Source organism: Lissotriton helveticus, chromosome 11, assembly GCF_964261635.1.
Source record: "Lissotriton helveticus chromosome 11, aLisHel1.1, whole genome shotgun sequence".
NCBI classification, from domain to species: Eukaryota; Metazoa; Chordata; class Amphibia; order Caudata; family Salamandridae; genus Lissotriton; species Lissotriton helveticus.
In genome coordinates this window covers 1,073,698,962-1,073,713,555 of record NC_136072.1, presented here as the reverse complement: position 1 = coordinate 1,073,713,555, position 14,594 = coordinate 1,073,698,962, and the positions used below count along the sequence as shown (strand labels likewise).

At 43.8% G+C, this 14,594-nt stretch overlaps 1 protein-coding gene across 18 annotated transcripts in view; it reads left to right on the top strand.

Moving 5' to 3' along the window:
- NCOR2 (nuclear receptor corepressor 2) overlaps positions 1-14,594 on the top strand; it is a 1,388,857-nt gene that overhangs the window by 1,353,775 nt on the left and 20,488 nt on the right. For 15 of the 18 annotated variants that reach the window (XM_078667637.1, XM_078667632.1, XM_078667640.1 and 12 more), the window contains 2 exons: positions 1,513-1,566; positions 9,934-10,155. In XM_078667637.1, coding sequence (XP_078523763.1) covers positions 1,513-1,566; positions 9,934-10,155 — 276 coding nt within the window. The remainder of the gene's footprint in view (positions 1-1,512; positions 1,567-9,933; positions 10,156-14,594) is intronic. The other 3 variants (XM_078667643.1, XM_078667642.1, XM_078667641.1) reach the window with 1 other exon arrangement.

Here is a 14,594-nt window from a genome sequence, read left to right as displayed (position 1 = left end):
CTTGCATAGTAATATCATCCCAGTAGCAGTGCAAACCATCGATTGACTTGGTTATATTTTGGAGCGGAGACAGGATATGCTAGGGCCACAGCAATATTCCACATTTATTTCACTGCTCAGTAGTGTTGCAGCGGGGGCTGTAGGGAGTTTGAACCTGGAGTAAAGTCAAAGCAGCCACCATGTTAAGAGAAGTTTGACACAGAGTGATACGATTTGAACTCCAACTTGACCTGTCCTGTTGGGCACTCTGCTTGTGAGGATTTTGAGGGTACCACGTTTTCCCCACATGTTATAATGGTGGTAAGATAACAATTGGAATGGTTTCTGACGAAAAGCTTTATGGCTTCTGTGGATTGTAGTCAGATTTTATTTGTATCTGGTTGCTGGTGTAGTATTATAAAATGTCATAGTTGCTCATTAACAGCACGGATGAGTTCACTTAACCTTGTGGTTGGCGACTTGTCTGGCCGGTGCATTGTCTTACCATATCTTAAGATTCTAAAATGAGACCTTTGTGCATCTACACCGTAGCTGCTACCTAGAGGTGTTTGGTTCTAGGTCAACTCAGCCAATAATTCCTACCCAGGAGTAAGCCTTTAACTTCCGATAGATACCACCAGAAGCGATATAAATAGTGTAGAAGTCTGCATAACGTCAGGACAGTAAGGGTTATATATTAATGGATCAGTTTTATATAGCTTATTAGTGGTTTATACTATACTGTAAGGTAATTGTTAATCTGTATTTAATAAAAAAAAATCCTTAATTTTATACCATTGGTCCTTATATTGATGGTTTGTATATGTAAGCTGCTGTTCTTACACTTTGGAGTAGGTTTGCCTTCATGCTATGCTTTTCTTCAAACTCCACTTCAGCATGAGACAACAGCATACATTCCTGGTTTATTAGAGGCAAACGCTTTTTAAAAACTAAAACAAGGGCATAATCATCTCAGGGCATTTCAGGAACAACAAGAAAGGCTGTCACTGTTACAAACACTAGCTTTTCTCCAGTAGAGAAACAACGCTTTACCAAATTCCTTCCATTAACAGAATTGTGAGTTATTGATGTGCGATCTGGTAACCTTTTCCTTGGTTGGCTTTGTTATGTATATGGGTGAAGACCAAGGCACAGTAATAAGGTGCAAGGAATGTGCTGAGGCACCCCCTCTCCTGCCTGCCCCTTTTTTCCCCTAATACCCTAGAGTTAGTGTGTGGATTTTTGTTCTCTTATTGTGAGGTCCATCAGAACACCCAGCAGTCCCACTGTCCCTAGTGACAAGACATTCCACATTCTGAATTTTACCTTACCATATGCTTCATATGTGATGACAGATGTGCATTAAATGGGGGAGTCGTGAATTTCTCAGTCAGTGTCTTTCATATTTAAGGCCATTGGGAGAAATATTCATTAGTATACATGTGTGTAATATATTTCCTTCATTTCTGATTACCCACCCATGTGCCCTTATTAATGATGGTTCTATAGTGAGACTTTATTTTCTTTCCACAGATATTGGAAAGCCTGGAACAGAGATTTTCTATATGCCAGCCCTCACTGGTGCAGGTATGCTAAATTATAAACATATTTTCAGCATATGCAGATTTGTTAACTATTAACACTTGTTGATTATTAAATTCCCCTTTTGCTTTGGACAGTGGAGCCTTCCCAGTTTCTTTCCTGTGTTTGTGATACTTTAACATCAAGCCATGACTATTGATTGATAATTAACTGCATGATTTGACAATGGTATTGACATCTAAATAAATATGTGCCCTTTAAATAGTTCATATCTAATCAATAATGCAAATCACAGCACACTTTCAGAACTGTGAAATCTAGCTTATTGTTCGCTCTTGAAACCTTGTTCTTTGAGTTTTAGTCGTGCCTGTGGGCAAGTCGGATAGGATACTGCTTTGCTAGCTGTATACTGTGTCTTTGCACACTGAGCACCATGCATAGGGGAGTAGGTCAGTCATAGGCATGCCCACACTCCTCCTACTGAGTGTGCATTTCTGCCAGTCTCATTTTTTGCACCTATTGCCTTGAATCTTAACCTGCTTCCTTTGCACTCAGTGGCATGCTGGTCTTGATTTTCTGTAACCAGTTTGCTCTTTTCTATCTGTGTTCTCCACTTTCTACTGTCTGGTTAAATTAAGCTGCGCTACTCTTATTTTGGGCCATGCCTATTATGTCCACAGCTGTTTCCAGTAGCCAAATCATGTAATTGCTGCATCTTCTGCTTGGGAAACAGCCATGCACTACTTGCCTGTGCTCAGTGTACTATTTTGGGTCAGTTTTGAAGAAACTGTTGGTGATGCTTGATGCAAAACAGAAGAAGATACATCCAGACACTGCAACACCACCTCCACTACCTCCACACCCGCCTCCCCTGACTCACAGGACACTGACTCTGATCTTGGGAGCCCCTATTCCTCACATGTTCCTTACAATGAGCCATTCAGACCTTGGGAGGGAAATTACCCATGGAAGGACTACATACTAGAGGATTCTGACCTCGAGCCCTGCCCTGCGAAACCATCACCACCTAATGACACTACCACTTTCCATGCCATAATTCAGCAGACTGCACAATACCATGAGGTCAAAATGCACTCAGTGCAAGGAGTCTCTCGCTAGAGACCCTACCCAAGACATAACTGTTGGAAAACGAGGCAGCATCTGTGAGGCCTGCACAAATAACATGACACATTTGTCCTTCACTGGGAACCAAACACCCTAGGGCAGCTCCTGACTCTCAGATGGTAGCGTTGCAGAGCAGTCTGAGGCTTACTCAAGGGAGGTGGTGTGGGCTAGTAATCGCTATTTGCAGGTGCGCAAAAATAACACTCAATAATTGATTGTCCTGTCAGTACTTTGCTTTAAAAAAGTAGGAATACATTTATTAAACACACACACCACTCAATACTATACACCAATTTACAAATATACATAAGCTGATGGAATTACTTTGTGACATTGCATAACATCTCTAGCCCTCCCGCAGGGGGAGTGGGGTCAAGTACCACCACTCCCATGTATGCACATCATCTTGCCCCCAATGCAGTGAATTGGTCTTAACCTGGAGCGAGGGCCCTGCGCACTGGCACCATCCCAGTGGCGACCCTCCCCATTACCTCAACAAGCAATAAACAGGCTACACCTGCCTTGGTGACACATGACCCTGACTGAGCATCTCCTACTGACCATACAGTATGCACCTCTTCATCTTAAGAGCTAACAGTCTGGGGTCTTCACCTAAGCGCAGCAGCAAGAACATATGTTTACGCACACTTTAGAATGACAGTACTCAGCACATTTGGATAGCATTAAAAATGCAGTGCAATTACAGCCTCTAAAGGCATCACAGATGATCACAGGATTAAGTAAATGCAGTCAGACACCCTAGCCGGAGTGTCTAGCCCTTAAATCCACTTTGCTTATGACATCACCTTAAACCAGTAATTCACATTGATCATCAGTCCCTTGAAAAGAAATAACCATTAATAAATGCATTTTAGTGCAATTACACTCTTCACCTCCAGGGGATGCCCTTCTCCAGACACCCCCAACTCATCTTTTTATTCCTTGATGCAATTATAAAAACACCCTCAGCTGAAGAACAAAAGTTCCAGCCCAGAAGGTGTTTAATGCAGGTTGAGCCCTGGAGGGGTTATTCTTTTCAAATCCCCAGACACCTAGGGTGACTTGTCTCTTCATGCTGGGGGGGAGACTGCGCTTCTCCAGCAGCTACCCCAGCACCATTTCATCATTGAGGGTGACCCCTCCCCCCCCCCACTCTGGGGGGCCACCACGCACCAGAAAAGCTGGCTTCCAAACGCCTGGCAAGGCTTTATGGGGCGATTTTGCTCCTTTCCCTGAATATTTGATGAGCGGCTCTCCCGCTTTGGTCGGGACCCGGGACCCTGCCTCCTCCTTCTCTTCTCTGGGGCCCCGGTCCTGCCCGGGCCCCCCGCAGGCTCTCCACGTTGGAGGGCAGTCAAGGGAGCCCACCCCTGGCTGCCCCCGCCGGCTCCCCGCTTGGCCCGCACCATGGTGTGCGACCGCGGGAGCCGGCCCTTCAGTTCTCGTCTGCCCGCTCCGGCGGGCAGACACGGAGACCAGCGCAGCTCCCGCTGGCCTTGGGGGAGTGCAGCTGCACTCCCCCCTCCTTCTTCCTGACTTCGGGGCCCGGGGATGGGGTCCTGGGCCCCTCGACATCTTCGGGGGGGGGGCCGCAACGACGCTCCCCCCCCCCCCCATCCTGGACATTGTGGGGCCCATCTTCTTGGCGGGGCGCGACGGCACCTCCCGCCCCTGCCTCCTCACATGGGGCCCGGAGTTGGGCTCCCGGGCCCCTCCTCCATTTCTTCCCGGGGAGCGCGACGGTGCTCCCCGGCGCAGGATTCAGCGGGGGCCAGGGTGGGCTCCTGACACCCCGTGAGGGCATCTTCATGGGGTGCACGACGGCGCACCCCGGCTTTACTTCTTTGGGGGGCAGCCCCCGGGACCTGACCCACCCCGGAGGCATCTCTGGGACCGGCGGCAGAGCCCCACGCACTTCGTCGTCGGTCTTCTTAGGGGTCAAACGTCGCCTACCTTCCGGGGGCCATATCTCAGCTCCTGGGGGTCCGATCTGCTCAATTTTTGTGTCTTCTCGCTCCTGGTGGTGTCCCCCAGCCACTGGGCACACTCTCCATCGTCCTCGTCTCCAAGAGGGTGCATTCTGCAGGGAGTGATCTTCACTGGCTCCCTGCGCCTCTCTTCTCCCTGCGCAGAGGCCTCTTCTTCTGCGCCCCGGTCCTGGGCTCTTCTTCTGGCGCTGTTAGGGCCCTGGGGGGCTGTCAGGGGGTCTCTCCTTCTAACTGCCCATTGCACCAGGCTCCAGCACCTTTCGCCTCAGCAGACCACATCCCAGAGAGAGCTTCTCTTCCTGTGCAAGTACTTTTAAAAGTTGAGTAGGGGGCTGGCAGGAAATCTGTGTGTCCTATCAAACAGCGACACATCACTTCCCTGCCCCTGCTCCCCCCTCCTTGTCCAGCCTCTGGGTTTGTTCAAAATGGCATCGTCCAGTGTCTCTGGCCACATGGCCTCTGAAACCCAACTCCTTCCCCCCTCACTGCCTTCCCTCCTTTGTGCCTGGCACCCAGCGACAGCAGTTGATGGATTGGCTGGGAGCTCCACCTATCATTTCTCCTTGGAGGGAAGATCTTCACTCTGGGAAGAAAGGCCATTAATATAACCTTCCAGGGCCAGACCCCAGCCAGGGACTCCGAGAAATATGACATTTCTGGACGACCCAAAAGCAGTACAAATATGACTTTGGACTCTGCAGAATACTCATTTTCACATCCGCTACACTGGACATTAGTGCGTGTGTGGAATCTGTAGGCTTTGTGGAAGTCATTTTAGCCATAGGCCCCACATCCCCTATGGGGAATAATGAAGTGAAAACACAGTAAAACACACTGACTTTCCCTGGCATGTTCCTTCCCAGGGTATAAAGCCTATTCCATGTCACCACCCAATTCTGCAAAAGTCCTGCCACACCATTCACTTTGTAGCTGCTCCTGGACTGCGCACGCTAGGGTTCTCCCCTGCGCAGCCCCTACACGTGTGCACACGCATGTACACCTGTGTCTGCATGTACACAGTACGGTGTCCCATACTCCAGCTGCTATGCAGTGGCCTAGTCAAGCCAGGGATACACCAGCCAAATCTCCATGCAGTCTCCTTCATTATGAGTTCACTGTGGGTGAGTCCCAGATTATGAGGCTCTCCCACAGTAAAATCTCAACAATTAGGTGCTCAAAAAGCGAAAAATCCGGGCGGCTCATAGTGTCAGAACCACCTTCTAACAATAACACACAGTACGTTACCTTCCAGTGCTTAAGGGATTACGCAGGTCAGCCACCTAAAATTTCAAGGAGCCTGTAAAGGTCATATTGGTGCCACCCAGGGTCAAAATCAAAATTAAGTATAAGCCAGACCCATATGATCTGGTGTATATCCATTGGCAAATTGCCCCAATGCCTTAGTTGTCCACACTTCTCATAAGAGGGCATTTGCGCATGCAACAGTGATCTCCGTACCACCTAATAGAGAGTCCAAGTGCATTGACGTGGCGCTAAAGCACATAGAGCTGTGTGCAGCCATCCAATGGCACATTGCCATTTCTATAGGCCTTCTCTCTAGGTACGTCCGCTACCACTTGGAGAAAATGGAGGAGCTGGTAAAGCATATCCCAGAGGCCCATCGAACAAGAGGGCGACAGGTAGTTGCTGAAGATGCACATCCAGTGTAGCAGATACCGAAAATAGAGGGATTGATACCAATATCCTCTTCTGCAGCAATGCCTGCCTCTGGGTTCAGATCTGAGATGCAACAGCACCCTTTCAATGTCCTATTTGACGGTGGGCATCTGTTCAGCCCCCAGGTGGAAAAAGATGCTCAAATAAATCAAAAGGGACACAACATTGTAAAGTCCATGGGGCCCTGTGTCTAGTGGTAGTAGTGGCACACCTGTGCAGAAATGCCAAACATGTCTTCCCATAGGCCTGTGCAGAAATGCCATACAGGTCTTCCCACACTTGGACAGCAGGCTGATCAAGAGCAGCAGCACGCATCAATGCGTAGCACACACGCAGACAGGCATGCCCCTACTTCACAGCCTAGGTTTCACCATCAATGCGAAAAAGTTACACCTTCAACTTCAGCAGGTCTAGCCCTTCCTGGGTCCTGTTCTAATTGTGATAACAGGGAAAGCGTACCCCCAACAAACAGAGCTTATTTGCCTTCCAACAGGTGCCTCTTTTTCAGACTCACCATTCCAAGGTGTCCAAACTGTTGGGGATGATGCATCATGCATCGTGATAGTGCCATACACCAGGTTACTTTTGCTCAGGAGTACCTCTTTAGGCAATGGGCACGAGCAGAAGGGCGATGGGAGTATCTAGTGTTGGCAACAACTAGGGCTCAGTACGTTCTGCTTTTGTCAAACAGCTACAACCTGTTGCTCAGTAGATCCTTTCTAGACCCCGTTCCACATGTGATCATCACTACTGATTTCTCTCTCGTGGGGTGGGGGTGAAAACAAAAACTTGAATGTCACTTGAACAAACCAATTTATATACGTATTGTTATTATAATTTTATGGGGCTAGTGAGACAACTAAAGGTTTGTCTAGGCCAGACCTAAAAAAGGAAGCATTCCAACATGAGTGCTAATGCTCCATTTTTAAAGTCTGCCACCTTGCACATTTTCCACCCTGTCTGTCATGAAAGCCATAGAGGTTCAAAAACCGTGTTACCACAATTATCCAAAATATTCTTGCTGTTATGAAATGTTTTATCCCAAAATATTTGTTGTAGCTAAACTCAAAAAACTGGTTTGGTGTCTTTCAGCTAGTTTAAAGGTGTGTACAATGCCTCTAATACCCCTTCCTCAGGTTCTGGTCTCAGTTGTGGACCTTGCAGATTCTTCCTCAATCCATCTATTAGAGAACAGTTGCATGTTCAAAGAAACCCTATGCCTGTTAGTCATTTAAATATGTGTGTGGCAATAATTGTTCCTCACGTTAGGATTCTGGTTTGTTGGAGTGAAACCACACCCCAAGTATTTGAAATTCCCATACAGCTGTTACTGTTCTTATATCAAGACTTGAAGCCTAATGTCTGAAAGAAGTGGGCAAATGTTTGCCACATTGTCCTTTAAAGCCAAGATACCCACCTGAAAGACATTCGTGCAGTTTGTTGCAGTGCAGCCACAGTACAAACATATGAAATTTGTGATCTGGGAGCAGCAACTAACTAGGTACTCAGTGGGCATTGTATTGGTTATGCTGATTGGAAGACGACTCCAGTTAAAACTAGCACAAAGAACCACTTTTTCTCTCTGTAGGGCACCAACAATCGTTGTTCGGCCAAACCGGCCCTTAGAGCACTTCACTGGTTGCCAATACTAGAGAGAGTACACTTCAAGGCCCTTTGTATAACTCACAAAATTTTGCATGGTAAGGCCCCACCCATTCTCAAAGATCTCTTTGCTCCCTACACAACAAACAGAACCCTTCGGTCCATGAACCTCCACCTGGCCTTGACACCTAGGATTAAGAGAGCTCGAGCCGAAGGCCGCCTTTTTTCATATAATGCTTCCAAATTGTGGAATTCACTCCCTCTGTACACACGTGCTCAACCCAATCAAGTCTCCTTCCGTAAACTCCTAAAGACTTGGCTGTTCCCTTAATTCTCCTCATTTGTCCACGCCTGTTCTCATCATCAGCGCTGGGACGCTCACGGGCTTTCATTCGCTCTAGAAATCCTTAAATATAAACATAAACTTGCGAGAACTGTAGGCCTTTTCAGGCAAACCCCTGTTTAGACAGGCAGGAGTTTGAGCAGCCACTGGGTACTCAAGGAACACACCCCTTTCCCCTTCCTCTGCTTAAGCAACACTTGCATCTTTTCTTTTTAGACCCAGTGTCGTTTTCCATGTTCATACTCAATGGTGCTTCTTGACTAGGTTAACTCTTTATTGATATTTTCTGGGGAACATCCTTTTCAACGCAACTTTTACAACAAAGTACCTTTACGACACAACCATTACAACGCAACTTTTACAACGTCTTGCGCTGGGGGCGCTCTAGGATAGGGAATAGTTTCCAACACCTTCCCTACTATCCACGGGGACTGGAGTTGGAATAGTAAATTAAACTATTCACTATCCAGCGCCCCCCAACGCAAGTCGTTGTAACGACTTGAGTTGTAAAACTTGCTTCGTAAAGGCATGCGTTGTAACGTCATAGATCCATATTTTCTCGGTGGTCTCCAAGATATGCAAATCAAAATAAAGTCGAGCAGTTAATATAGTGCTGGAAGGGGTGGTTGGTATTGATGTTTTATAATATAGCCACTGCAAAGGGCTATACCGGTTGATAAAGGCCCTGAACCCGAGTAATAAAGGTTCTTTAAAAACCTGTGCAGCCCGATGCACAAGGGCTATACAACTATTAGAAATTACACCCACTAAGGGTAAAAAGTTGTAAATTCAAAAGGAAGAAACACAAACATTGTATTGTTGAAGCAGAAAGCTTTATTCCAGCCAATATTAGCCCTGAGCCACTTCATTGTCTTCGATGAGTACCCAACTTTATAATGTTTAAATTGGGCATACAAATAACCAGAATTTTCCATGGGTCTCATTCCTATAACCCCTTGAAGATACAAACAAGGTAATAGTAACATTTGGTTGTATCTTTATAGGATTACCGGGACACCTCCGTTTGAGGTAGTTGTCGCGCTTTACAAATGATGATGTATTGTATTGTATTGTATTACATGAATGAGACCCATGGAACATTTTGGTTGTTTCTATGTTATATCCTGTTTAGCGTATGGGCATAAGGGTTCATAAGGGTTTTTGTCCTATCGTTTTGTTTATACTTATTGGGCTTACATCATCGCTTATTACCAAGTTAAGATCTTCACTTTGTCGGATTTGAGATGAGAGATAAGTATAAATTGTCCTAATTGCATGCTCGAAAACTAACCAAAAGTGTTCTTTGACATTTGTTGTATAACGGCCCTTCAGGAAACCTTACATGGGGAGTTGCAATGGCCAGAGTGCCCCAGTCATGCTCTCCTGTCACAGAATGTTTCTTGAGTGTCTAATATTTACTTATTTTAGCAGTGGGAACAAATGCAAATGTAAACATGGTGATTGTATACTGTGAATGTCGCTTACTGAACACCAAATACAGAAATGAGTTGTGTTTCTGTATTCTCTTAGTAGCCCGTAAAGCTTGACTGGTTGCAGTGCAGATATTAATATATGACGGTGGTTTGTGGCTTTGAAGAATTTGCTGATGGTTTCTCTTTATCCTCTTCTCATCCCTCCCCCTTTTATCTCTCCTAATGGTTCTGTCTCACCTCCCAGGGCCAGTCAGCTGTAGAAGCCAGTCGGTCCAAGAGAATTCCAGCAACAACATGGGGTTGGAGGCAATTATTAGGAAAGCCCTAATGGGTAAATATGACGAGCAGTGGGAAGAGCGCTCGCCTCTCAGTGCCAATGCTTTTAACCCTTTGAATGCCAGTGTGCCCGCTGCTATGCCCATAACCGCTGCTGAAGGACGGACTGACGAGATGCGCTCCTTGCCAGGTCTGCAGCCCTTTCCATCTTGCCGTATCTCTAATGTTCATTAATTTCTTCATTTTTTCCCAGCTCTTTGCTTTCAGTTTGCTAATACTGGTTTTTGTGCAGGCTGTTGAGGTGCTTCTGCTTATCTCTAAAACACTTACAAATGCTGTTTTCTTTCCTCCTCACCTTTTCCGATAAAGGACATTGTGTTTAACACAATTTCATGTGACAATATTAATCATGTAGTGAGTTGTATGTTATTACAATTAGGATATAGACATTGGTCAGCAGTGAGAAAGTCCTCATATGAGACAGGCTGCCCTGTCACGATAGTGCTATGCTCCCTGGAGATACATTTGGGATTGTACAGAGAATCTTGGCACAATGGGTTTAGTCAGGAGACCTTGCCAAACTTCTTTTTTTGTTACTGTTAAAAGTTAAATTTCAAAGCAGTAAATAAGACACTACTACTTTTAGTGGCTCATCCCCAAAGACTTGTTTCACGTAAGATTAATTTTCAATTCATAATGTATTGCTTTTGATACAGACCTTCAAGGAAGATCAGCATAGCTAAATTAATCAAAATACAGCTATTTGCATGAAATATATAATTATATATATATATATATATATATATATATATATATATATATATATATATAATTTAATTATTATATGAATGAAATAAAATTCAAGAAAATAACCTATTTTAAAGTAAACGTTTATAACGAGCATTTAATGACTCTGGGTTAGTATCTGTCCTGTTGACAGACACAAAGTTGTAATTCATGGTAATTTCATTTCCTATATAGATACCTCTTTCAAAGGTCCACCAATTTGGGGAATCGAAATAGTACATGGTCCAGATCATGTCTCCAAATGTATTCCATGTGCAACAAATCTTTCCAATCACCTAAATATATTTATTTTTAATTAAGGGGTCATCCACAATTCCAGCTTTGTTTTTTTCTTTATTTAATAACTTAACCCAATTAGTACTGCAAAATAGAGTTTAAAAAATGGACCCATTCTATATTATTTCAGAAACATTATACCATCAGAGTATATCTGAAGCCAATACTGAAACAAGCAGTTGGTGGTAAATTGATTTTGAAGATCATGGAGAAAAAAATAACGAATAACGAGATAAGAATGAAGACTAGTGTTTAGTTTGGGGAAAAAGGATTACACTCCATATCCTTTCCCTCTCCAGTAGTTCATAAATGAATAAAAAGTTGTCTTAGGAGTACATTTAGCAATTTCTCAGCAGAGATTTCCTGTTCATGCCTCCCCTACCTTTGTGTTGTGCTCCCATTGCCTATTTGATAATTTGGGTACTATGATTCCCTGTGCTGTACTTCATATTGGAGTACAACCACTATTGCCTAAGCTATTCCAAACTGGAGAATGCAGCATAATTGACCACTTTTTGATCAGGACAGTAGACCCATTTTCGAGATGTGTGACGCAAACACAAGCACAGCATTATAGAAGGTGGTACTCCTGCATAGAAAGGATGTTGGAGTCCATAAAGAAAATTGCAAGTTCACTGTTTGCACCTAGAGAGGCCGACAGGCATCTTAGCTGGCAGTTCTTAAAAGTCATCAAATAAGAATTCCCTTTTGGGTACAACTTTATATATTGAACACACTTGATGACCATACAACTCATTCATACAAGAGCAAAAAGGAAGGATTAATTAAAAAAGACAATTTATTAAATCACAAATTAATTAAAAGATGCTTATCTTTTCTTGACATCAAATACAATAAAATATTGAACAAAATTCTTCATCAGCAAAAATTGATACACATTAAAAACTCATTACAAAACACAAGTGGGAAACAGGAGCCAAAGGAATTGATGAATCCAATTAGCATGAGGTAAGTACAATAGTGACACTTGTAATCCTACTCTGATATTCAATTTAATTTTTGCACCAGAGTTGTTATCATCAGAACTTAAGGTACTTTAACTCAAACACAAAAAGGGCATCGACGCGTTTCGGTGGGCACAATATTTGGAAGCCAACATCTTCTTCAGGATACAATAGTTGAATCCCACAAAATATTTAAAATATCTCATATGGGGACAGCGAATACTTTCTATAAGTCCGGATATATGTATAGATGCAGCTAGGGCGGCTATCTCACTTTATGTGGGGCATGGTCCTGACTCAACGTTTTCCTTGAGGGCCACTCTAGCTTCAGTCTAGCATCAGTCATAAAATGTCTTTATTCGTTCTTTTAAATAACGTAAAAACATTCAGGCGCATAGGGTCTACTTCACGTAATAACGGGCTACTTAGTAGTCCCTCTGTCACAGCCAGAACGGATCTAGTCATCTTAATGCGGGCTCCTCAATCAGGCACACGTTCCCCTGTGTTTCAGCAAACAAATAAAGACATTTTATGACTGATGCTAGACTGAAGCTAGAGTGGCCCTCAAGGAAAACGTTGAGTCAGGACCACGCCCCACATAAAGTGAGATAGCCGCCCTAGCGCCATCTATACATATATCCAGACTTATAGAGAGTATTCGCTGTCCCCATATGAGATATTTTAAATATTTTGTGGGATTCAACTATTGTATCCTGAAGAAGGTGTTGGCTTCCAAATATTGTGCCCACCGAAACGCGTTGATGCCCTTTTTATGTTTGAGTTAAAGTACCTTAAGTTCTGATGATAACAACTCTGGTGGAAACATTAAATTGAATATCAGAGTAGGATTACAGGTGTCACTATTGTACTTACCTCATGCTAATTGGATTCATCAATTCCTTTGGCTCTTGTTTCCCACTTGTGTTTTGTAATGAGTTTTTAATGTGTATCAATTTTTGCTGATGAAGAATTTTGTTCAATATTTTACTGTATTTGATGTCAAGAAAAGATAAGCATCTTTTAATGAATTTGTGATTTAATAAATTGTCTTTTTTAATTAATCCTTCCTTTTTGCTCTTGTATGAATGAGTTGTATGGTCATAAAGTGTGTTCAATATATAAAGTTGTAACCAAAAGGGAATTCTTATTTGACAATTTGTTGTTTGGTACCCTACCCTTTTGGGCGTTGGGGTCCCTCTCTTTTGTTAGAGTTCCTAAAAGTCCATAGGCCTAGAATTGGGCACAGGGCTATGTCACAGAATAGTGGCAAGGCAGGGAGCAGACCATACATGCGTTTTAGGCAGTCAACCTAGAGACCAACACAGGCTTTTATATCAGAGTTTAGATGACAGAAATTGGTTATCAAAAGTACAGTGACTAATGAGCAGCCTAAAACTTATAAGGTTAAGTGTGAGGTCCGGCGAGAATGCTTTCTAACTGTTGTGATCTGTTTTTACATGTTCGTAACTTGCTTGCATTCAACTTATATTGCTTGTGACATCATAGCCCGAGTCTGATGCATACTTAAAATTGAGCGACATCATAAGAATTGTATGCATAGTCACCATTAATCCTGCTTTTAGTAATACTATTTTTATTTATTAAATATGTTTGGAGAGAAAATTGTGGTTATTGACAGAACAACAGTTTGAGCGTACGGTTCATGCAACAATATTACATGCAATTATAGCGAATCCGTTGAAAGCTATAAGCGACATTTCTGATGGATACTTCTAACTGTAGATTCCTCACCTGTAGAATATCCCCCAGTCTCCAGAATGGATCCAAATGTTTTCACAGCAGCTCTTCCACAAACCACTAACTGGCGACTTGTGTCTCTGCATTGGCTTCATTCCTTCCTGGAAGTGGCAGAGCCACATCTGAGAGTCATCTGGTAAGCCAAAGTTCAAGCTTGAAGTAGAAACACAAGAAGACGAACCAGGACTCAACCCCAGCCTGCCACTCTCTAGTTAAAGAGAATTCACAAGGGATTCAAAGTACCGCTCAATCTATCTCCCAACTTCCAATTGACAGGCTGATTACACTGTTGATCTAGTTGTGCCCCTAGCCATATGTGAAAAAGCGTTGATTCTCTTTTAGCTCACCAGCGGAAGAGAGTGCTTCATTTGTGGTATTCATCAAATGTGCTGCTGATAACCTGGATCTACAACTTCCCTCAATTGAGGTTAAACCAAATGTACTTACTGACGTTCTCCAACCCAGGACAACTTATTATGCGCCATTACTATTTATTGAAGAACTAACTGACATCCTTCTATGCACTTTGTGTGAACCTTGCTCTATGCCACTCGTAAACACAGGTGACCAGGCACCACAGACAGGTGTCTTGTGACCCTGATTTTCATACTCCTCATCCTACTCCTAATAGTTTGTTGGTCCAAGTTTTCACTGGCAAGGTGTATCCTAATTTGTTCCCCATGATCCCCCACTGCTCCCTGAAGCCAGATTTGCATATCAAAGGCGGTGGGCTGTTTGAAGTTACCTGTCTTGGGATGCTAACGTACAGGTCATCCTGTGGGAGGGGGTGAAAACACCCTCTGCCCGATCAGGCTTTGCTCCT